The sequence below is a fragment of the Arachis ipaensis genome, chromosome B9 (assembly GCF_059453495.1).
Source record: "Arachis ipaensis isolate K30076 ecotype BB chromosome B9, ASM5945349v1, whole genome shotgun sequence".
NCBI lineage: Eukaryota > Viridiplantae > Streptophyta > Magnoliopsida > Fabales > Fabaceae > Arachis > Arachis ipaensis.
The window spans coordinates 67,178,024-67,202,144 of record NC_142444.1 but is presented as its reverse complement, the minus strand read 5'-3'; the positions used below and the strand labels follow the sequence as shown (position 1 = coordinate 67,202,144).

The window sequence follows — 24,121 nt, the reverse complement described above, 5'->3', positions numbered from 1 at the left end:
GTCAGGCACGTTCGTCTTAATGTGAGGAACAGAGCTAATTTCTTAGATCATCCTATTCACCAAGATGAAGATCGAATATACATCTTAGATTTAATCAAACACGGATCGAAGAGAAACATTAATACTGTTGTTAATTCATAGGACTCAATAGGGCTCCTTCCCTCAACCTAGGAGGTTTAGAAACTCATACTAAAAGGAAAATACAAGTGAAAAATGAAATAATGTTGCATGGTAGTATGTTGTTCGAATGATTATATAAAATACTGATGACAAGTCATCCTAGCCTATTTTAGCTAGTCTTTTTCTTTAGTTTTCATTAGAATTATGCACTTTCTTGAGCTACAAGCAAGCTAATTGAGTAGATTTTCATGTTTCCCTTGATTGAACCAACCATATATGAATTCATGCCATTTCATGAGGTTTTGTGCTATATTTGTTGCATATTGTGAAAGATTGAATATCTCATGATTTTGAGCATAGCTTTGATGAGTTTGGTTGATTTATGATAGGTGAAGAAAGCTTGGAAAAAGGTTGAAGCAAAGAGGAATGGCTAGAAGTGAAGAAAGGAATAAGTGAAATTGATCCTGGAGACATGAAGTTAGCCCCAACGTTAGCCCCCTAACTTGGAGGCTAACGTTGGGCATGAAGTACTCCCTGGGCTCCCCACATTTGAGCCAACGTTAGCCCCCTAACTTGGAGGCTAACGTTGGCACATGACATTGCAAGGAAGAGGCCAACGTTAGCTCCAACGTTAGCCCCCTAACTTGGAGGCTAACGTTGGAACTTGAGATTCATCCCTGGGCAAGCCAACGTTTGCGCCAACGTTAGCCCCCTAACTTGGAGGCTAACGTTGGCACATGAGTTATAAAGTGGGAGAAGGCCAACGTTTGCTCCAACGTTAGCCCCCTAACTTGGAGGCTAACGTTGGCACATGAATCACAAAGGGAGGGGCACCAACGTTTGCGCCAACGTTAGCCCCCTAACTTGGAGGCTAACGTTGGCACCACTAGCACTAAGAAAGGCCAACGTTAGGGTCAAAGTTAGACCCCTAACGTTGGCACCAACGTCCAAACCAGAAAATCATACTTGCTGCTATGAAAAGTTGGGGTCAAAGTTAGACCCCTAACTTTGACCCTAACGTTGGGACCAATTTTGGCTAACTTCAAAACCGGTTCAATTGGTTCACTTCGGTTCTTCTTCAAACTTCAAGAGCAATCAACTAAGGCCTCTTTCAACCCAATTCCACCAAGAACAAAGGCCCAACTCAAGGCTTGAAGATCATTTTGGAAAGTGTATAAATAGGATAGAATTCAAGTTATTCGGAGAGCTTTCCTTTTAGAATTTTCATAATAGTTTTCGGAGAGCTTTTGAACTTGAGTGAACTTTAATTTCTTTGTTTCCATTGCTTTTAATTTCATTTTACTTTTGTCTTGGATCTTGGATTGGAGAATTGAAGAAATTCTGTTTCAATCTCAATCTTGGATCTCTCTGTTTCTTTACTGTTAATTGAATTCCATTTCCGGTTCATTGTTCTTCCTCTTTTCTTTGCAATTTACATCTTCCTTGCAATTGTTCTTGTTGGATCTAGGAAGGCATTGAGATCTAGACTTGGTTTTCTAGTCTCTGGGCCCTGAGATCTCAATTTTATATTCTCTGTTTCTTGCTTTTAATGTTCATTTACTTTACTACTTCAATATCCGGTTCAATCCCAATTCCCTTTTCCTCTTCTGTTTGATGCAATTTAGTTTTTCCTTGTTTAATTTCTGCAAATCCATTCCCCAATTCCCTTTTCATTTCAAGCAATTTACATTCCTTGCACTTTAAGATTCCGCAATTTACATTTCTTGCACTTTAAGTTTCTGCCATTTAATTTCTTGTTCTTTAAGTTTCAGCAATTTATTTCTTGTTCTCTTTACTTCAATGCAATTTAATTCTGCAAGTTACAAAACCATCAACCAAATCTTGATTCGCTTGACTAAATCAACCACTAAACTAAAATTGCTCAATCCTTCAATCCCTGTGGGATCGACCTCACTCCCGTGAGTTTTTATTACTTGATACGACCCGGTACACTTGCCGGTTAGTTTTGGGTGTTTTGGGAGAAATTTATTTTTCCTCCAAAATATCTCATCAAGTTTTTGGCGCCGTTGCCGGGGATTGATTAGATTGACAATGATTAAGTGAGGTGGTGATCTAGATCAAGCACTTTTTGTTTACTTTTTCTTTAATTTTGACTAACCCACTAACTGTTTGAATTTTTGCTTAAGCTAACTAAAACTTCATTCTAGCAGTAGATTGAATTGTAACTAGTTTGTGTGCTCTTATGTTCTGCTTGTATGTCAGGTACAAGAAGAGCCATACCCAATTTTCATGAACAAGACGAAAGAACTCTCAGGAGGTTAAGAAGAGCTGAAAGAGGGAAAAGTATTGTTGGAGAAGAGGAATCAGACGAAGAATTCCACGAGATGGAAGGAGATACATCTAATCCAGAAGGAGGAGTCAATAATCAACCACAACAGAGGAGAGTATTGGCTTCCTATACCTTTGCAAATGCTAGACATTGTGGAAGTAGCATTCTCACCCCTAATGTCAATGCAAATAACATTGAACTGAAGCCACAACTCATCACATTGGTCCAGAACAATTGCTCATTTGGGGGAGGACCATTGGAGGATCCAAATCAACATCTATCTACCTTCTTAAGGATCTGTGACACTGTCAAATCCAATGGCGTGAATCCTGAAACTTACAAGCTTCTGTTGTTCCCGTTCTCATTAAGGGATAAGGCTGCACAATGGCTTGAAACTTTTCCCCAAGGAAGTATCACTAGTTGTGATGACTTAGTGACTAAATTTCTAGCCAAATTCTATCCACCCCAAAGAGTCATCAGGCTGAAAACTGAGGTGCAGACATTCACACAATTAGATGCTGAATCCTTGTATGAAGCATGGGAAAGGTACAAAGCCTTAATCAGAAAGTGTCCTCCAGAGATGTTCAATGAATGGGACGTGCTGCAAAATTTCTATGAAGGCCTGACATTGAAATCTCAGGAGGCATTAGATCATTCTGCTGGAGGTTCACTACAACTAATGAAAACTGCTGAGGAAGCTCAGAATCTTGTGGATATGGTGGCCAACAACCAATATTTCTTTGCTCATCAAAGAAGCCGCCAACCATCACAAAGAAGAGGAGTAATGGAGCTAGAAGGAGTGGATTCAATCCTAGCTCAAAACAAGATGATGCAGCAGCAAATTCAACAACAATTTGAGCAAATGGCCAAGAGGATTGATAGTCTCCAAGTCGCAGCAGTTAACACTAGCCAACCATCAACCACATGGGGACAGAGTGAAGAAACTCAAGAAGAACAACAACAAGAGCAAGTTCAGTATATGCACAACCAAGGACCAAATGAAGTGTATGGTGATACATACAATCCATCTTGGAAGAACCACCCAAACCTCAGATGGGGAGATAACCATACCCAAAACCAACAACCATGGCAGAGGAACTCAAACCAACACAATTCAAGAAACAGCCAAAATCACAACCAGCAGCAGACTAACCAAAACCCCTTTAGAAAACCTCAAAACAACTACCCCAACATCAACCAATACCAATCTAATAACCAATCCACCAACCAAAATGCCTACCATTCACCACCCACATCTCATAACCCACCTCAAGTATCACCTGAAGCCCAAAGGATCACTCACTTGGAAGCCATGATAGACAAAATGTTGAAACACCAAGAAATGGTAGCCAAGAATCAGGAAGCCTCTATAAAGAGCCTAGAGAGACAGATGGGGCAAATCTCCAAGCAAGTATCTGTTGAGAGATCTTCAAACGCACTGCCCAGTGACACAATTCCAAATCCCAAGGAGGAATGCAAGGCAATACAATTAAGGAGTGGAAGAGCGTTGACAAGCAACAATGACACTACAAGGAAGCAAGCAGAGAACATCAAAGAACCAACAGAGGATGAGAATCAAACAAAGGCAGATGAGGATAAGGAGCAAGATGTGATGCCAAACAAAGACACTGAGAAACTCAAAGAGAAGAACAACCAGCCACATAGCTCAAAGGAAGTAGCTCAGGGGCAGCAGCAAATGGGAAAAAGCATCACACCCCCATTGCCTTACCCTCAGAGGTTCGACAAAGAGATTAAAGACAAGCATTTCCACAAATTCCTTGAGATTTTTAAGAAGCTGGAAATCAACATTCCCTTTGCTGAAGCACTTGAGCAAATGCCTCTATATTCCAAGTTTCTGAAGGATCTTATCAACAAGAAAAGAAGTTGGCTTGAAAGGGAAACCATATTACTCACCGAGGAATGCAGTGCTGTGATTCAACGGGGTATTCCACCAAAACTTAAGGATCCGGGAAGCTTTGTAGTCTCATGCACTATTGGCAAAATAATTCTCAACAAGGCTCTCTGTGACCTGGGTGCCAGCATCAATTTAATGCCTCTCTCAATGATGAGAAAACTTGCAATAGAAGAACTTAAACCCACCAGGATATCACTAGTCATGGCTGACAGATCAATCAAGACACCTAATGGAATTGTGGAGAATCTGTTGGTGAAGATTGGGGAGTTTATTTTCCCAGCAGATTTTGTAATTTTGGACACTGAAGAAGAAGGAAACGACTCAATCATTCTGGGAAGGCCATTTCTACACACAGCAAGGGCCATCATTGATGTAGAAAAAGGAGAAATGACCTTCAGGGTCCATAATGAACAAATGATCATAAATGTGTTCAAATCAATGTAAAACGCTCCTGAGCAAGAGGATTACGTGAGAGTGGATATGATAGACAGTTTGGTGGAAGAAACATTGGAAGAAAATTTTCAAGAGCAAGAAGGAAATCAAAGGGCAACAGAGGAACAAGTGGCTGAGACCTCTACTGAGCAAAATGAAAGGCAAGATAAGAAAGAAGATGTACCAAGACAAGAATTGAAACCTTTACCCACCCATCTCAAATATGCATTCCTTGGCACATCGGAGAGTTTCCCAGTAATCATTAATTCATCCCTGACAAAGAAGGAAGAGGGAGAACTTCTTGACGTACTCAAAGCTCACAAAGATGCTTTAGGATGGACAATTGATGACCTGAAGGGAATCAGCCCTGCAGTATGTATGCATAAGATCCTCTTGGAAGATAATTCCAAACCAGTGGTTCAACCGCAAAGAAGATTAAATCCCACAATGAAGGAAGTTGTCCAGAAGGAAGTAATGAAGTTGTGGAATGCAGGGATAATTTTCCCAATATCTGACAGCCCATGGGTAAGCCCGGTTCAAGTTGTACCAAAGAATGGAGGGATGACGGTCATCACTAATGAGAAGAATGAGTTGATCCCTACTAGAACAGTGACTGGGTGGAGAATGTGCATAGACTATAGAAGATTGAATGATGCCACCAGGAAGGATCATTTCCCTCTCCCATTCATTGATCAGATGCTGGAAAGGTTAGCCGGCCATGCCTATTACTGTTTTTTTGGACGGATATTCTGGGTATAATCAAATCGTGGTAGACCCCAAGGACCAAGAGAAAACTGCCTTCACATGTCCATTTGGAGTTTTTGCGTATAGGAGGATGCCTTTTGGGCTCTGCAACGCCCCTGCCACATTTCAAAGGTGTATGCTCTCCATTTTCTCTGATATGGTCGAAAAATTTTTAGAAGTTTTCATGGATGATTTCTCTGTTTTTGGTGATAATTTCAATGCTTGCCTAAACCATCTAACCCTTGTCTTGAAACGGTGCCAAGAAACCAATTTGGTTTTAAACTGGGAGAAATGCCATTTCATGGTACCCGAAGGGATAGTTCTTGGCCATAAAGTTTCAAAAAAGGGGATAGAGGTTGATAAGGCAAAGGTTGAGATCATAGAAAAACTCCCTCCACCAATTAATGTGAAATCTGTTAGAAGTTTCTTGGGGCATGCCGGATTTTACAGAAGGTTTATCAAGGACTTTTCAAAAATATCCAAACCTTTAAGTAATCTGTTAATGCTTGATAACCCTTTTGTTTTTGATGAAAACTGTCAGCATGCATTTGAAACTTTAAAAAATAAACTCACAACAGCACCAATCATCAAACCTCCAGATTGGGGATTACCTTTTGAACTCATGTGTGATGCAAGTGACATTGCCATTGGTGCTGTACTTGGGCAAAAGAAGGGGAATTTGCATCATGTCATATATTATGCAAGTAAAGTGTTGAATGAGGCCCAAAGAAATTACACTACAACAGAAAAAGAGTTGCTAGCTGTAGTCTATGCATTTGATAAGTTTAGATCATATCTGATAGGATCAAAAGTTGTAGTTTACACTGATCATGCTGCACTTAAGTATTTGATGTCAAAGCAGGATGCTAAACCATGACTCATCAGGTGGATACTGCTCCTACAAGAATTCGACATTGAGATAAGAGATAGGAAGGGCACTGAAAATCAGGTCGCTGATCATCTGTCAAGGCTACTACATGAAACAAATCAAAAAGCATCCCAGCCCATAAATGAAAGCTTCCCAGATGAGCACCTTCTGCAGATCCAGCAAGCACCTTGGTTTGCTGACATAGCAAATTACAAAGTGGGAAGGAAGATACCGCAAGAACTCTCTAAGCAACAAGTGAAGAAGTTGATCAAAGAAGCAAGGAAATTTTCATGGGATGAACCCTTCTTATTCAAGAGATGCTCTGATGGAGTGATCAGGAGGTGTATTCCTGAAAGTGAAGTGAGGGACATCTTGTGGCATTGTCATGGTTCAGCTTATGGTGGACACTTTGGCCCAGAAAAAACAGCCGCGAAAATACTGCAGAGTGGCTTCTATTGGCCAACTATTTTCAAGGATGCCAGAGAATATGTACACCAATGTAATGAATGCCAGAAAGCAGGAGGATTAACAAGAAGGAATGAGATGCCTCAAAATTTTATCTTAGAATTAGAATTGTTCGATCTATGGGGAATTGATTTCATGGGGCCTTTTGCTCCTTCCTATTCTTTTAGATACATCCTGGTAGCAGTGGAATATGTCTCAAAATGGGTAGAAGCCATAGCCACAACCACCTGTGATGCACAGATCGTCCTCCAATTCCTCAAAAAGCACATCTTCACCAGGTTTGGAGTGCCCAAAGGTCTTATTAGTGATGGTGGTAGTCACTTTTGCAACAAACAAATGGAGAAACTCCTTCACAAATATGGAGTAATTCACAAAGTAGCCACACCCTACCATCCTCAGACTAACGGCCAAGCTGAACTTGCAAATAGAGAATTAAAGAAGATCCTAGAGAAAACAGTGGGAATCACAAGAAAAGATTGGGATAGAAAGCTAGAGGATGCATTGTGGGCGTATAGGACAGCTTTTAAAACTCCTATTGGCAAGTCACCCTTTCAGCTATTATATGGCAAATCCTGCCACCTCCCTGTAGAGCCTGAACACAGAGCTTTTTGGGCCACTAAACTCCTCAACCTTGATCCCCAAGCTGCAGGAGAAAAAAGGTTGTTACAACTAAATGAACTGGATGAATTCAGACTGGAGGCTTATGAAAATGCGAAGATATACAAGGAGAAAGCTAAGAAATGGCATGACAAGAAGATCACAAAGAAGGAATTCAAGCCAGGACAACAAGTGCTCCTGTATAATTCGAGGCTTAAAATCTTCCCTGGCAAACTGAAGTCTAAGTGGACTGGCCCATACTTGGTGACAAAGATTTTTCCCTATGGGAATATTGAACTGCTAGATGAGGCAACAAAGAATCAATTCACTGTAAATGGTCACAGAGCAAAGTTGTACTTGGGAGAACAATGGGTTAAGGAAAAAGAGGTTCAACACCTACAGCCCTCTTAAAAAGAATTGAAAGGTGTCAAGCTAGTGACAATAAAAGAGCGCTTGTTGGGAGGCAACCCAACCTGAGGTAGTTCTCTTTTCATAGTTAGTTCAATAAAAAGGTTAAATGAGTAGTATGTATTGCAAGGAGCTAAGTTTGGTGTTTCACACCAAAACATATTAAGGGAGAATAAAGGATTCTAAGTTTGGTGTTCCACCAAAATCTTACTTAAAAGCACATTCTCACTTTCTATATAAAGGGTTACTAGCTCCAAGCAATCTGACAAATCATTTAAGCATTGTCCGTTTCTAGTTTTCAGTTTTATTACCTATAGCAAAGATTTAGGCTTTCACATATGGTTATGCATAAGAAACATGGCAAGAGACTAAGTTTGGTGTTCACACACCAAAGTAAGTTCAACCGCCTACAAGAAAGTCTTGCACACTAACAAATCATCTAAGGGCTTGAGAAACAAGCAACTTCCAGTAACACTGCAGAAATTCAATCACTCTTCTGGAGGACTACTCACCATTAGCTGAGATGAAAGAAGAAGAAGCCACCAAGAGGTTGTATTGTCACTTAACTCCATCAGTATTAAATTGCTCTAATTTGGAAGTGTGAATATGCCCATTTTAACAGAAACTGTTAGTGTAGTATGCATCAATTATGTTTTTATTTTTTAATAAATAGGCTGGTTTTCATGTTGGCTTGTGTGTTCATTTTCACTTAACAAGAAGCATATGTTATCCCCTGCATCTTTTATTTCAATAAAAGAACAGTTTGAATGTGAAGAATAATAGTCTCTGTTAGTTAGAAGTGGAATAAAAGTAAGTGGTGGTATGTGTGTGATTGTATAATAGCTCACTTTTAGTGAATAAAGAGCTAGGATATCTCCTTCTAAGTAAAGAGTGGCTACTGTCTATGAATCTCAATTGAATTAAAATCCTTGGTTAGAAAGAAAAACAAAAAGAAGGAAAGAACGAAGAGAGCCAAAAAGTGGCAAAACAAAAGAAAAACAAAAAGAAACAAAGCTGGACACCAATAGCTTGAACCTTAAAATATATGCCTGTGATGTCTTTGTACTAGGATCTGCTTGGATTAGTAAGCTCTTAGGAGTGCCTCAACACTTGGTGACTTGGGTTAACTAACCCGGGATCATCAGCTGAAAGTCCACTATCAAGAGCAACCTAACTACAAGACATTTAGTAGCCCAAAGAGGTGCTGGGCATCAATGTTTTAAGAAGGAATGTGAGCCAAGTGTCTATGGTGAATAATGTGTCAAGTATAAAGAAAAGAAAATGAACTTGCTACACATGACACTCAAATAAAGCTTTTGAATAAAGAAATAGCCAAGGATAAAGGAATAATGAGAAGTCATAGCAGTATGTCACTTGAAGCTTGAAGGAGACTTTCTAGGCCTAGGAGTCAATAAGAAGTGAGTATTTACATATCCACATAAAACCCCATGAACTATCAATAATACTCTGCTAGCATGAACTTCCTCTTCCATTTCATTCTTTCTTCTTAATAATTCATTTCTTGCTTGGGGACAAGCAAGCTTTAAGTTTGGTGTTGTGATGACAAGTCATCCTAGCCTATTTTAGCTAGTCTTTTTCTTTAGTTTTCATTAGAATTATGCACTTTCTTGAGCTACAAGCAAGCTAATTGAGTAGATTTTCATGTTTCCCTTGATTGAACCAACCATATATGAATTCATGCCATTTCATGAGGTTTTGTGCTATATTTGTTGCATATTATGAAAGATTGAATATCTCATGATTTTGAGCATAGCTTTGATGAGTTTGGTTGATTTATGATAGGTGAAGAAAGCTTGGAAAAAGGTTGAAGCAAAGAGGAATGGCTAGAAGTGAAGAAAGGAATAAGTGAAATTGATCCTGGAGACATGAAGTTAGCCCCAACGTTAGCCCCCTAACTTGGAGGCTAACATTGGGCATGAAGTACTCCCTGGGCTCCCCACGTTTGAGCCAACGTTAGCCCCCTAACTTGGAGGCTAACGTTGGCACATGACATTGCAAGGAAGAGGCCAACGTTAGCTCCAACGTTAGCCCCCTAACTTGGAGGCTAACGTTGGAACTTGAGATTTATCCCTGGGCAAGCCAACGTTTGCGCCAACGTTAGCCCCCTAACTTGGAGGCTAACGTTGGCACATGAGTTATAAAGTGGGAGAAGGCCAACGTTTGCGCCAACGTTAGCCCCCTAACTTGGAGGCTAACGTTGGCACATGAATCACAAAGGGAGGGGCACCAACATTTGCGCCAACGTTAGCCCCCTAACTTGGAGGCTAACGTTGGCACCACTAGCACTAAGCAAGGCCAACATTAGGGTCAAAGTTAGACCCCTAACGTTGGCACCAACGTCCAAACCAGAAAATCATACTTGCTGCTATGAAAAGTTGGGGTCAAAGTTAGACCCCTAACTTTGACCCTAACGTTGGGACCAATTTTGGCTAACTTCAAAACTGGTTCAATTGGTTCACTTCGGTTCTTCTTCAAACTTCAAGAGCAATCAACCAAGGCCTCTTTCAACCCAATTCCACCAAGAACAAAGGCCCAACTCAAGGCTTGAAGATCATTTTGGAAAGTGTATAAATAGGATAGAATTCAAGTTATTCGGAGAGCTTTCCTTTTAGAATTTTCATAATAGTTTTCGGAGAGCTTTTGAACTTGAGTGAACTTTAATTTCTTTGTTTCCATTGCTTTTAATTTCATTTTACTTTTGTCTTGGATCTTGGATTGGAGAATTGAAGAAATTCTGTTTCAATCTCAATCTTGGATCTCTCTGTTTCTTTACTGTTAATTGAATTCCATTTCCGGTTCATTGTTCTTCCTCTTTTCTTTGCAATTTACATCTTCCTTGCAATTGTTCTTGTTGGATCTAGGAAGGCATTGAGATCTAGACTTGGTTTTCTAGTCTCTGGGCCCTGAGATCTCAATTTTATATTCTCTGTTTCTTGCTTTTAATGTTCATTTACTTTACTACTTCAATATCCGGTTCAATCCCAATTCCCTTTTCCTCTTCTGTTTGATGCAATTTAGTTTTTCCTTGTTTAATTTCTGCAAATCCATTCCCCAATTCCCTTTTCATTTCAAGCAATTTACATTCCTTGCACTTTAAGATTCCGCAATTTACATTTCTTGCACTTTAAGTTTCTGCCATTTAATTTCTTGTTCTTTAAGTTTCAGCAATTTATTTCTTGTTCTCTTTACTTCAATGCAATTTAATTCTGCAAGTTACAAAACCATCAACCAAATCTTGATTCGCTTGACTAAATCAACCACTAAACTAAAATTGCTCAATCCTTCAATCCCTGTGGGATCGACCTCACTCCCGTGAGTTTTTATTACTTGATACGACCCGGTACACTTGCCGGTTAGTTTTGGGTGTTTTGGGAGAAATTTATTTTTCCTCCAAAATATCTCATCAAATACACTTTAAATACTAAACAGATGACTAGTGATAAAATCCACTTATGCGGCCCACTTGAGTATTTGGGTTGAGCTTTGATGAGATCCACATGTTTTGAGGTCTCTAGGGCATGGAATGCTAGCTAGGGTGTCCTCTTTGGGCGTTTGTACATTGGTCTCTGCTCTTTGGGCGCTGGACGCCTGGAAGGGGGCAGGTAGCTGGCGTTGGATGCCCATTTTGGGCCTTCTAATCCGAAGAAAAGTATCGACTATTATATATTTCTGGAAAGCTCTGGAAGTTAGATTTCCATAGCCATTAAGAGCGAAACATTTGGACTTCCATAACTCCAGAAAAGCACTTCCGAAAGCAAGCAGGTCAGATCCGGACAACATCTGCAGTGCTTTCTCTGTCTCTGAATCAGACTTCTGCTTCAGCTCCTCAATTTTAGCCAGAAAATACCTGAAATTGTACAAAAACACAAAAACTCATAGTAGAATCCAAAAATGTGAATTTAATACTAAAACCTATAAAAACTTAATAAAAACTAAATAAAACATACTAAAAACTATATGAAAATGATGCCAAAAAGAGTATAAAATATCCGCTCATCACAATACCAAACTTAAACTGTTGCTTGTCCCCAAGCAACTAAAAACACAGTAGGATAAAAAGAAAATTAAGATACAATAAATCTCTAAGTTTCAAATGAAGCTTAGTTACAATTAGATGAGCGGGACTTAGTAGCTTTTTGCTTCTGAACAATCTTGGCATCTTACTATCCATTGAAACTCAGAATGGTTTACATCATTAGGAACTTGGAATCCAGATGATATTATTGACTCTCCTAGTTCAGTTCTTTTTTATTCTTGAACATATCTTTTTAGAGTCTTGGCCGTGACCCTAAGCACCTTGTTTTCCAGTATTACCACCGGATACAATAATGCCACTGACACTTTAACTAGGTGAACATTTTCAGATTGTGACTCAACTTTACTAGAGTCCCCAGATAGAGGTGTCCAGAGTTCTTAAACACACTCTTTTTTTCTTTGGACCACGACTTTAACTGCTCAGTCTCAAGCTTTTCACTTGACACCTTCACGCCACAAGCATATGGTTAGGGATAAGTTGGTTTAGCCGCTTAGGCCAGGATTTTATTCCTTTGGGTCCTCCTATCTATTAATGCTCAAAGCCTTGGGTTATTTTACCCTTGCGTTTTGGTTTACAGGGTTATTGGCTTTTTCAATCTGCCCTCCTTTTCTTGCATTTTTGGGCAGTAATGGATTTTTTTCTTTGTCATTTTTCTTTCTTTTTTTTTTCCGCATGCATTTAATTTTTTTTCTTTTGCTGCATGCTTTTTTTCTTTTTCTTTTGCTGCTTTTTCTTGCTTCAAGAATCAATTTTTAGATTTTTCAGATTATCAATAATATTATTTCTTTTTTTTTATTCTTTCAAGAGCCAACATTCTAAAATTTCAACTTCAAATATGCAGTGTTTAATCATACATTCAGAAAACAAAAGCAAATGACACCACATTAATATAATTGAACTATTCTTATTTTAAACTTGAAATTCATGCATCTATCAATTCTTTTCAAATAAAAGTTTTTATTTAAGCAAGGTGAGAGATATATGGAATATTTTACAACTTTTTAAGACATCAATGCAAATGATCATGCAACTAGAATAAGAGAACAAATAAAAATAACAGAAAACAGACAAAGAAAATAGGAAAGGAGGTAAAAGAGAACGAGTCCACCTTTAATGGTGGCGGCTAGTGCTCCTCCTAGAGGATCTAATGTGATGCTTGATCTCTTCTATGTCACTCCTTTGCCTTTGTTGAAGTGGCTGCGCAAGCTCATGTGCATGCTCTCTAGTTTGCTCCATCCTCTTCTTTCATACTTAGGAGTAGTAGAAGTCAAAAAGCGAAGCTTTTGCAACACTAAACTTAAGAGTTTTGCTCTTCCTCGAGCAAATATGAACGATGGGGAAGAATATAGTAGAAGAAGTTGGGGTAGATGGAGCTTCTGTGGGACCTACTAATCCTGAGGGCTAGAGAATTTCAAATTTTCTGCTTCTCTGTACTGGCGTTTGAACGCCCAGGGGATGCTCCCTGGCTGGCATTCAACGCCAGCAATGCTGCCCATTAGGGGTGTTAGACGCCCAGTAGGGATACCCTGGCTGGCGTTCAACTTTAACACTCGATCCAGTGTGTTCTGTTTTCACTGCTGTGAAATTTCTGTCTCTGTTCTAACTGCTGCATATGATCATGACCCTAAAAGAAAAACAAAACAAATAAAAGGAAATAAATAATTAATTAAGGTTGGGTTACCTCCCAATAAGAACTTCTTTAATGTCATTAGCTTGACGGACAACTCCTTTCAAGGAGGGAGTAGTCATAGAGGAATAATCTGTATTCCTTACTGGGAGCTTCCTTCCTGTGCTCTCATGGAATAGTTTAAAAAGCTCAAGAGACAGGATTTTGTTCACAGCCTGAGGTAAGGTTGGGCTTACAGCAATATGCTGGTGTCCTTGTTTGTCACTTCCCTCTTCCATGGTGAATACCATGATGAGATAAGTGAACATTACCATTTTCCATGCTGAAAAGCCCTTAGTAGGGATATTTTTTGTTTTTCTAGCCCCTAGGTATCTTCCTTTTGGGGCCTTCCTCCTTTGTAGATAGTGTACATCCCACACCAAACTTATGTTTGGTCTTAGGAGGGATTTCCATCCAAGGGAGAAGGTTGGATACTGAATGCTTTATACAAGTGCCTCCCTTGTCAGGGTGTAATGGAGGGTCAAGAACCTTGAACACCATCCAGCCCTTATGCAAGGTAATCTTTGTTTCTTGTGCCTCTTGGATTTCCAACTTTTCTATTACAGCGAGTGGCATGAGGCTTATACTTGACCCTAGCTCACACAGAGCCTTTTCAAAAGTCATAGTGCCTATGGTGCAAGGAATCAGAAAGTGTCTAGGATATGGAAGCTTATGAGGTAGCCTCTGCTGAACCAAAGCATGGAGTTCTTTGGTAAGTAGTGGAGGTTCTTTCTTCAGAGGCTTTGTACCAAATAACTTGGCATTCAGCTTCATAAGAGCTCCTAGGTACCGAGCAACTTGCTCTTCCCTGGTGTCGTCATCCTCATCCGAGGAAGAGTAGTCATCAGAACTCATGCACTGCAAAAGTGTATGCAAAGGAACCTCAATGGTCTTTATGGTTTCCTTTGGGTCTGAGATAGAGGGTTCTTGGTTGGGGTTTAAGCACTCAAAAGGTATGCTTTTACTGGTGTTCAACGCGAGCTCTGATAGCTCTTTGGGCATTGAATTCCCTTTCTGTCCACCCTTACTGGCATTAAACACCAGTTCCGCTAGCATTCTAGGTGCTGAACGCCCAGTAGGGATGTCCTTGCTGGTGTTCAACAGAAGCTTCCCTGGGTGTGTGGGCGTTGAACGCCCAGTGAGAGGTTCCTCACTGGCGTCCAGCGCCAGAAAGCCTATGTGTTTGGGCATTGAACGCCCAGCCAGTGCTCCGTGGCTGGTGTTCAACACCAGGCTTGCTACCAGGTTGGACGTTGAACGGCCTGTGAGATCTTTCTCACTAGCATTCAATGCCTTCCCAGTCTCTCCAGGTTGGGCCTCTGCCTCAGTGGAAGGTATCATATTTAAACTTAAGCCAAGATCATACAGGGCTTTGTAAAAAATAATCTTTCCAGTAGTCCATAGAATCTGAAAGGTCCCTGGATCTGGCACCTTCCTTGGTAGCTCATGCTGACTTAGGATATTGTACTTCTCAGTAAGCATCTCTATTTCATCTCCCCTTAGGTCTTTCTTTTCAAATACCTCTGTAAAAGAGATATTTAGTTGCAGCCTCTTAAGTGCTGCTGGGAAATGAGCCAATTGCCCATCTGTCAGTTCTTTCTGCACGCCTAGAAAAGATGGCTCTTGAGGCTCTTTCACCTCTGTAAGGTTGTGCTTTGTGGGAGTCACAAGCTCCTCTTGCACATCCAAAGAAGATTCAACTCAAGGTTCCTTCTCCTCTGTTGGGGCATGCTCAATAGCATTCTCAGGATCCTTCTGGTCCGTGATTGCCTTAAGTCCCTTAGTAGCATGCTCCTGAGGTTTGGCCTCCTCGGTACTAATGAGTGCCAGACACTCTTCGCTTGGATTGACTTCTGTGGCTCTGAGAAGAGTGTTAGGCTATTTCTGCAGCTTCTGAGGAAGGTTCCTCTGAATGACTGCATTGCACTCCTTAGTAAGAGCTACTGTCTCTACTTTCCTCCAATCCTTCTTATGACTCAAAATGTCCTTCATGAACTTAGCATAAGAACGTATCTGTTCAAGAGCCTCTACAAAAGGGATATTGATCTATAATGTTCAGAGATAATTCACAAGGCGGGCAAACTGTTTATCCCTTTTCTCTTGACAGAGTCTTTGAGGAAATGGCATCTTAGCCTTATATTCATCAACATTGGTTGATGAAGGCCGAATGCCATGTGAGTTGGAAGGGGGTTTACTATCTTGCTTAGCAGGGTTGTTGTCAATAAGTGACTGACTTCCCTTGGTTGGGCATTCAATACCCAAGCTGCTGCCTCCTTAGGTGTTTGAACACCCACTCTCTGCCCTTTCCTGGCATTCAATGCCAAGAGGGATACCTCTCTAGATGTTTGAACGCCCATTCTCTACCCTTTCCTGGCGTTCAACGCCAAGAGTGATACCTCTCTGGGCGTTTGAACACCCAGAGTCATCTTTTGCAGAGACCTGGTTATCCTCTATGGGCTTTTTGTTCTTATTGTGCTGATGTTAGGTGCTTATGGTTTTCACACTCCTCAGTTGAATGGCCTGACATTCTTTTGTTATCTGCTTAGATAACTACTGCCTTGTTTGACTCAGTTGGGCTTCTACATTTCTATTAGAAGCCTGAGTTTCTCGCAGAGCCTCTTGCAGTTCTAGTAGTTACTGGGCAAGGGCTTGCAGTTGCTGAGGCAATAGGCCATCCTGCTCTGGAGGGTTAGGTTCAGTAACTACTGCCTTAACCTCTCCTTTCATAGAAGGCTCAGAAGATGAGTACAGATGCTGATTAGTGGCAACTGTCTCAATAAGCTCTTGAGCCTTTCCAATGGTCTTTCTCATGTGTATGGAACCACCAGCAGAGTGGTCCAAAGACATTCTAGCCTTGTCTGAAAGGTCATAGTAGAAGATGTCTAACTGTACCCATTCTGAAAACATTTCAGTGGGACATTTTCTTAACATCCTCCTATACCTCTCCCAGGCATCATAAAGAGATTCACTATCTCCTTGTTTGAAGCCTTGGATGTCCAGCCTCAGCTGGGTCATCTTTCTTGGGGGGAAGTATTAGTTTAAAAACTTGTCTACTAACTATTTCCAAGTTTTCAAACTAGCTTTAGGCTAGTTATCCAACCACCTTTTTGCTTGGTCCTTTACAGCAAAAGAAAAAAGCAATAATCTGTAGACATCTTGGTCTACTCCCTTACTGCGTACTATGTCAGCAATCTTCAAGAAATCTGCTAAAAATTCTATAGGCTCTTCCTGTTGAAGTCCAGAAAATTGGCAGTGTTGCTGTACTATGGTAATGAGTTGAGGGTTTAATTCACAGCTACTTGCTCTGATTTGAGGTATGCTAATACTTCTTCCATAGAAGTCAGCATTGGGATTTGTATAGGATCCCAGAGTTCTTTTTTGAACTCTTCATTCCCACTTGGGTTCATAATGAAGAAAGGTAGAAGAAAAGGAAGAAGAAATAGGGATAGGAGAAGAAATAGGAATAGAAGATATGAATAAGAGTTAAAATATTTTTATTTTTTATTTTATTTATTTATTTACTCCAAAATTAAAATTAATTAATTAAAAAGAATTTAAAATTTAATTATTAAATTTTGAAAATGAAAGAGAGAGAAGAGGAAGAGAATTTTTGAAAATTAGAGAGAAGAAGTTAGTTAGGAAGTTTTGAAAAAGAGGAGAGGGAAGATGAGTAATTAATTAAGAAGAGATTTGCTTTTAAAATAAGATAAGAGAAGATTTAAAATTGAAATTTAAAATTAGAAAAGAGATAAGAAAAGATAAGATGATAAATTAAAAATATTTGATAAAGATATGATTTTAAAATTGGAAGTTAGAAAAGATAAAATAAGAAATTGAAATGATTTGAAAAAGATTTAATTTTGAAAATTGAAATTTGAAAAAGATAAGATTTTTAATTTTGAAATTTGAAATTTAAATTCTTAAATTTTTGAAAATTGGATTTTGAAATTTGAAATTTGAAATAAGAAAAGATAAGATTTTGAAAAAGATATGATTTTTTGAAAAAGATATGATTTTAAAATGATTTGATTTTTAAAATTTAAAACTAAGATAAGATAAAATAAAATTTCTAAAATTAAAATCTGAATTTTTATTAAGAATTTTCGAAATTTAAATTAATTTTAAGATAGAAAAGATATTTTTTTTATTTTTGAATTTAATGAGGAGAGAGAAAAACAAGTAAAGGATACAAAACTTAAAATTTTTAGATCTAGTGCACCCAATTTTCGGAAATTTGGAGGGAAAACACAATGGGACACCAAAGTTAAAAATTTTAAGATCAAAACAAAAGAAAAGACAAGAACACTTTGAAGATTGACAAGAACACAAAGAACAAGACTAAAAAAAATTTAAACACAAGAACATGTAAAGAACACCAAACTTAAAATTTTTAGAAAACTAAACACAAATTTTCGAAAATTAAAAGAAAAAAAACAAGAATATACCAAACTTAAAGATTTGACACAATATTTAACCAAAGAAACTATTTTGAAAATTTTTTGAAAGAAAGCTTTGAAGAAAACAAAAAATTCAAGCAAGAACAAACACAAAGGGCTCAAACCAAGAACAAAAATTAAACAAAGAAAATAAAAATATTTTTGAAAAAATTTTAATTTAATTTTTTTTTCGAAAGTTGGAAGAAGAAAATAAAATTAAAAGACTCAAATAAAAATAAAGTAAAATAAATTACCTGATCTAGGGAGCAAGACAATCTGTCAGTTTGTCCAAACTCAACAATCCCCCGCAACGGCACCAAAAACTTGGTGCTTACGAATCCCACACTTTCGTACAGCAGTACCAGCAAGTGCACTGAGTCGTCCAAGTAATACCTGAGCGAGTCAGGGTCGATCCCACGAGGATTGTGGCTTGACGCAAGCTATGGTTATCTTGCAGGTCTTAGTCAGGATGATCAGAAGATTGTTAAACCAAGATGATCATGAAACTATGATGACATATAACTAATAAAGATACTGGTAAATAGGGATAGGAATAGAGTTGAGGATTAAAGTTGCTTTGTCTTTTTGAATTAACTCCGGTATTACTGCTCTCTTTGCTTGTGAGTGATTTTTTCAATGGCAGGCTGTATATGATTGACACTGGTTTGAGCAGCTGCCAATACTCCTCCGGATCTGAACCCCAGGTATAGAGCGGATCCATTCTGATTGAGGGTGAAGCTCGTATAGTTCATTCTCCTTAATGATCCTACTCAAAATGCCACAGACAAGGTCAGATCTTCTGGATCAGAGAATGCTACACCTTGGGTTCTAGCCTCTACCACAGAGACCCTAATCTCCCCGAAAATCGGCTGAATTGATGTCTTGAGAAGTCCCCAACAAAGTCATGGATTAGCCGTCTGAGAGATGTATAAACATAGCTGTTGGTTCGTCCTTGTCCGGTGAAAGACACATTCTGAACCCAAGTAGACGCGGGTGTTTGTCAGGCACGTTCGTCTTAATCTGATGAACAAAGCTAATTTGTTAGATCATCCTATTCACCACGATAAGATCGAACATACATATTAGAATTAATCAAACACGGATCGAAGAGAAATAGTAATACTTTTATTAATTCATAGGACTCAGCAGGGCTCCTCCCCTCAACCTAGGAGATTTAGAAACTCATACTGAATGGGAAAAACAAGTGAAAAAAGAAATAATGCTGAATGGTAGTATGTTGTTCAAATGATTATGTAAAATACACTTTAAATACTAAACAAATGACTAGTAAGGGTAAAACAGTCTATTTAGTGCTAAAATCCACTTCTGGGGCCCACTTGGTGAGTGTTTAGGTTGAGCTTTGATGAGATCCACGTGCTTTGAGGTCTCTGAGGCATAGAACGCCAGCTAGGGGGTCCTCTTTGGGCGTTTATACATTGGTCTCTGCTCTTTAGGCACTGGACGCTTGGAAGGGGACAGGTTTCTGGCGTTGGACGCCAGTTTTGGGCCTTCTAATCCAAAGCAAAGTATGAACTATTATATATTGCTGGAAAGCACTGGAAGTCAGATTTCCTAGTCATTGAGAACGCTCCATTTCGATATCTGTAGCTTAAGAAAAGCTCTTACGAATTCAAGTATGTAAGATCCGGACAGCATCTGCAGTGCTTTCTCTGTCTCTAAATCAGACTTCTGCTCCAGCTCCTCAATTTCAGCCAAAAAATACCTGAAATTGTACAAAAAAACAAAAAATCATAGTAGAATCCAAAAATGTGAATTTAACACTAAAACCTATAAAAACTTAATAAAACATACTAAAAGCTATATGAAAATAATGCCAAAAAATGTATAAAATATTCGCTCATCACTTCCCTAAAAGATGAAAGATCCTGGAAACTTTCAAATCCCATGCATCATAAGAGACATTAGCATCGAGAAAGCATTGTGTGATTTGGGTGCTAGCATCAACCTTATGTCCTTGGCCATGATGAAGAGAATGAGAATTGAAAAGGCCAAGCCAACAAGAATGTCACTTCAACTAGCAGACAGTACATTCAAGTTCCCCCATGGAGTAGTGGAGGACTTGTTAGTTAAGGTGGGTGACTTCATCTTCCCAGCAGATTTTATAGTACTTGACATGGAAGAAGAGGCCAATGCATCAATCATACTAGGGAGACCATTTTTGGCAATAACTGGAGCGATAATTGATGTACAAAAGGGAGAATTAGTCCTCAGGCTTCATGAAGAAAAGATGGTGTTCAATGTTTTTACTACTATGAGCTATCCCAAAGAGTCCATTGGAGAGTATATGATGGTAGACACAATGGAGACACTGGTCCAAGGAGTTCGAGAAGAAGACAAACTTGAAGATGAAATGAAGCAAAGGAAACCAGCATCATGCAGTGAATTACCACAAGAAAGCATAGACAGTACAATCATGTTAGACAAGACAAGCAAGGAGAAAGAACAAGCACCCAAGCTGGAACTAAAAACCCTACCTCCAAGCTTGAAGTATGCTTACTTGGGGAACAATGACACTTATCCAGTAATAATCAATTCAACCTTGAGCAAGGAACAAGAGGAGGAGCTCATTAAGGTGTTGAAACAACACAAGGATGCCATTGGGTAGACACTTTCAGATTTGAGGGGATAAGCCCTTTAATGTGCATGCATAAAATCCTTCTTGAGGAGGATGCTAAGCCTTCAATCCAACCGCAAAGAAGATTGAACCCAGCGATGAAGGAAGTGGTGCAAAAGGAAGTGCTCAAGCTATGGCAAGCAGGGGTGATTTACCCCATTTCAGATAGTCCTTTGGTGAGCCCTGTTCAAGTAGTTCCCAAGAAAGGGGGAATCACAGTTGTGCCAAATGAAAGGAATGAGCTAATACCAACAAGAACAGTCACCGGATGGTGCATGTGTGTAGACTATAGAAAGCTCAATGAAGCCATAAGAAAGGATCATTTTCCTCTACCCTTCATGGATCAAATGTTGGAGAGGCTTGCTGGCATAGTTGTCAGAACCGAACCGGTGATCGAACCGGTCAGATTCCTGGTTTATTGGTTTATTGGTTCAACTGATGAGTTATTGGTCCAACCGATAAAACCGGTCTCATGTAAATAAAAAATATAAAATAGTAAAAAACCTTAAATTACAATTTAAAATATATATTTTTACTAATATTTTAAGAATAATTAAGTCTCGAATTCTATAAATAACTAATAGAAAGATAAACATAAAATTAGTCTGTACTACTTTAATAGTATCTTAATTGGACACAATAAGAATAACAATCTATAAACTATATCCAAAGAGTAATTTTAAAGTCTAAATATCTTTATATAATTAAATAATTATATATAAATTTATTTTTCTTTTTAGAATAAGTAATTTTGTTTTATTTTTATATTAATTATTATTTTTTATTTTAAATTAATTAATTTGTACTTCAATTAAAAAATAATTAATTTAAAAAATGTTGAATATAAAAAATATTGAATTAAGTATTTTTGTGTGTATATATATATATATATATATATATATATATATATATATATATATATATATATTAGTTAGGATATTATATAACATATAATATATACTATAAAAGCATGAAGTATACTAAGAACAAATTAGTGCAGTGGTAGTTATCTTGGTCTTCCTTTGAGAAGAGCCAAGTTCGACTCCTACCTTGTATTCTATTTTTCAAAAAATTTCCCAAGGTGCAAAATTTCCCAACCTTGCACGCTGACATTAGCATGACGTTATCAACGCGCAGGGTTGACCATTGACTGTGCTTGTTGACCGGACCGGTTCGGTTCAAGTTCATGCCAATTTTGACCGGTTTACGTCGGTTTAATCGGTTCGTACCGGTTTTGTCCGCTTTAATTCCTTAAATGGTCAATATACTAAACCGGACCGGTACATGGTCCGGTTCACCAATTTTCCAGTCGAACCGGCCGGTCCGGTCCGGTTTTAACAACTATGCTTGCTGGGCATGAGTACTATTATTTCTTGGATGGATACTCAGGCTACAACCAGATTGTGGTGGATCCTAAGGACCAAGAAAAGACATTTTTCACTTGCCCTTATGGTGTTTTTGCATACAGACGTATTCCTTTTGGTTTGTGCAATGGACCTGCCATATTCCAAAGGTGCATGCTGTCCATTTTTTCTGATATGATTGAGAAATTTATTGAGGTTTTCATGGATGATTTCTCAGTATTTGGTGACTCCTTTCCTAATTGCTTACACCATCTTGCCTTGGTGCTCAAGAGATGCCAAAAAACTAACCTTGTTTTGAACTAGGAAAAGTGTCATTTTATGGTTACCGAAGGGGTAGTTCTTGGCCACAAAAACTCTAAGAAAGGCATAGAGGTAGATAGAGCTAAGGTGGAAGTGATTGAAAATTACCCCCACCTTGCAATGTCAAAGCAATTAGGAGCTTCTTGGGACATGCTGACTTCTATAGAAGGTTCATTAGAGACTTCTCAAAAATTGCTAAATTTTTAAGCAACCTACTTGTCTCTAAAGTACCTTTCATCTTTGATAGAGAATGCATGCAAGCTTTTGAGGAGCTTAAAAGCAAGCTCTCCTCTGCACCTATTATAGCACCACCAAGCTGGCAATTACCTTTTGAATTGATGTGTGATGCATCAGATTTTGCCATTGGTGCTGTATTAGGACAGAAAAGAGACAAGCTAGTGCATGTTATATATTATGCTAGTAAGGTTCTTAATGAGGCCCAAAGGAACTACACCACCACAGAAAAAGAACTCCTTACTATAGTCTTTGCTTTTGACAAATTCAGGTCTTACCTTATTGGTTCTAAAGTAGTTGTGTTTACTGACCATGCAGCTCTCAAATACTTGCTAACCAAACAAGAGTCCAACCCTAGATTGATCAGATGGATCCTATTACTCCAAGAGTTCAACATTTAAATCAAGGACAGAAGTGGAGCAGAAAATAAGGTGGCTGACCACCTATCAAGGATCCCACATATGGACACTGAAGCTCATAGCCTTGGTGTAAATGAAAGCTTTCTAGATGAGCAATTGATGATGCTCCAAGAGGCTCCATGGTTTGCGAACATAGCCAATTTCAAGGCCATTGGAGAGCTACCTTCCAACATCAATAAGCACTTAAGAAGGAAGCTCATCAATGATGCCAATCTTTTCATTTGGGATGAACCATACTTCTTTAAGAAATGTGCTGATGGAATTCTTAGAAGATGTATTTCTCATGAGGAAGGACAAGAGGTCATTTGGCATTGCCATGGATCTACTTATGGAGGGCACTTTAGTGGAGAAAGGACTGTAGCCAAGGTGTTATAGTGTGGATTCTTTTGGCCTACTATATTCAAAGATGTAAGGGAGTTTGGGACAAGGTGCAATGAGTGTGAAAGAGTTGGCAACTTACCCAAGAAAAATGAGATGCCACAGAAGTTCATCGCGGAACTAGAGTTGTTTGATGTTTAGGGGATTGATTTCATGGGACCTTTCCCACCCTCATACTCAAACAATTACATATTGGTGGCTTTGGACTATGTGTCTATGTGGGTAGAAGCTATAGCAATATCAACAGACGACAACAAAGTAGTGATCAATTTCTTGAGGAAGAATATATTTAGTCAGTTTAGGGTTCTAAGAGCTCTTATAAGTGATGGGGGAAGTCACTTTTGCAACAAGCAACTAGAGACCCTCCTCTTTAAATATGGTGTTAACCACAAATTAGCAACCCCATACCACCCACAAACCAATGGTCAAGTAGAAATTTCAAATAGAAAGCTCAAGAGGATCCTTGAGAAGACTGTTGGGACCTCAAGGAAAGATTGGTCCAAGAAGTTGGATGATGCTTTGTGGGCTTACAGAACAGCTTTTAAGACACCTATTGGCATGTCTCCATACCAATTGGCGTATGAAAAAGCTTGTCATTTGCCAATGGATCTTGAGCATAGAGCATTTTAGGCTCTAAAGATGTTAAACTTTGATGATCAAGCTACTGGAGAAAAAAGGTTGTTGTAGCTGAATGAATTAGAAGAGTTCAGAACTCAAGCCTATGAAAATGCCAAGATTTATAAGGAGAAAACAAAGAAATAGCATGATCAAAAGCTGTCAAGAAGGGAGTTCG

The 24,121-nt window shown here is 38.8% G+C and overlaps 2 protein-coding genes across 2 annotated transcripts; both read left to right on the top strand.

Moving 5' to 3' along the window:
• Positions 1–19,874: 19,874 nt before the first annotated feature.
• On the top strand, positions 19,875–20,624 carry LOC107615602 (uncharacterized). The gene has a single exon (XM_016317653.1). The coding sequence runs from the start codon at positions 19,875–19,877 to the stop codon at positions 20,622–20,624; it is 750 nt and encodes a 249-aa protein (XP_016173139.1).
• Positions 20,625–20,731: 107 nt separating this feature from the next.
• LOC148544944 (uncharacterized) lies at positions 20,732–23,325 on the top strand. The gene is made up of 4 exons (XM_088499015.1): positions 20,732–21,107; positions 22,023–22,220; positions 22,652–22,824; positions 22,939–23,325. The coding sequence occupies exons 1-4, from the start codon at positions 20,732–20,734 to the stop codon at positions 23,323–23,325; spliced, it is 1,134 nt and encodes a 377-aa protein (XP_088355141.1).
• Positions 23,326–24,121: the final 796 nt, after the last annotated feature.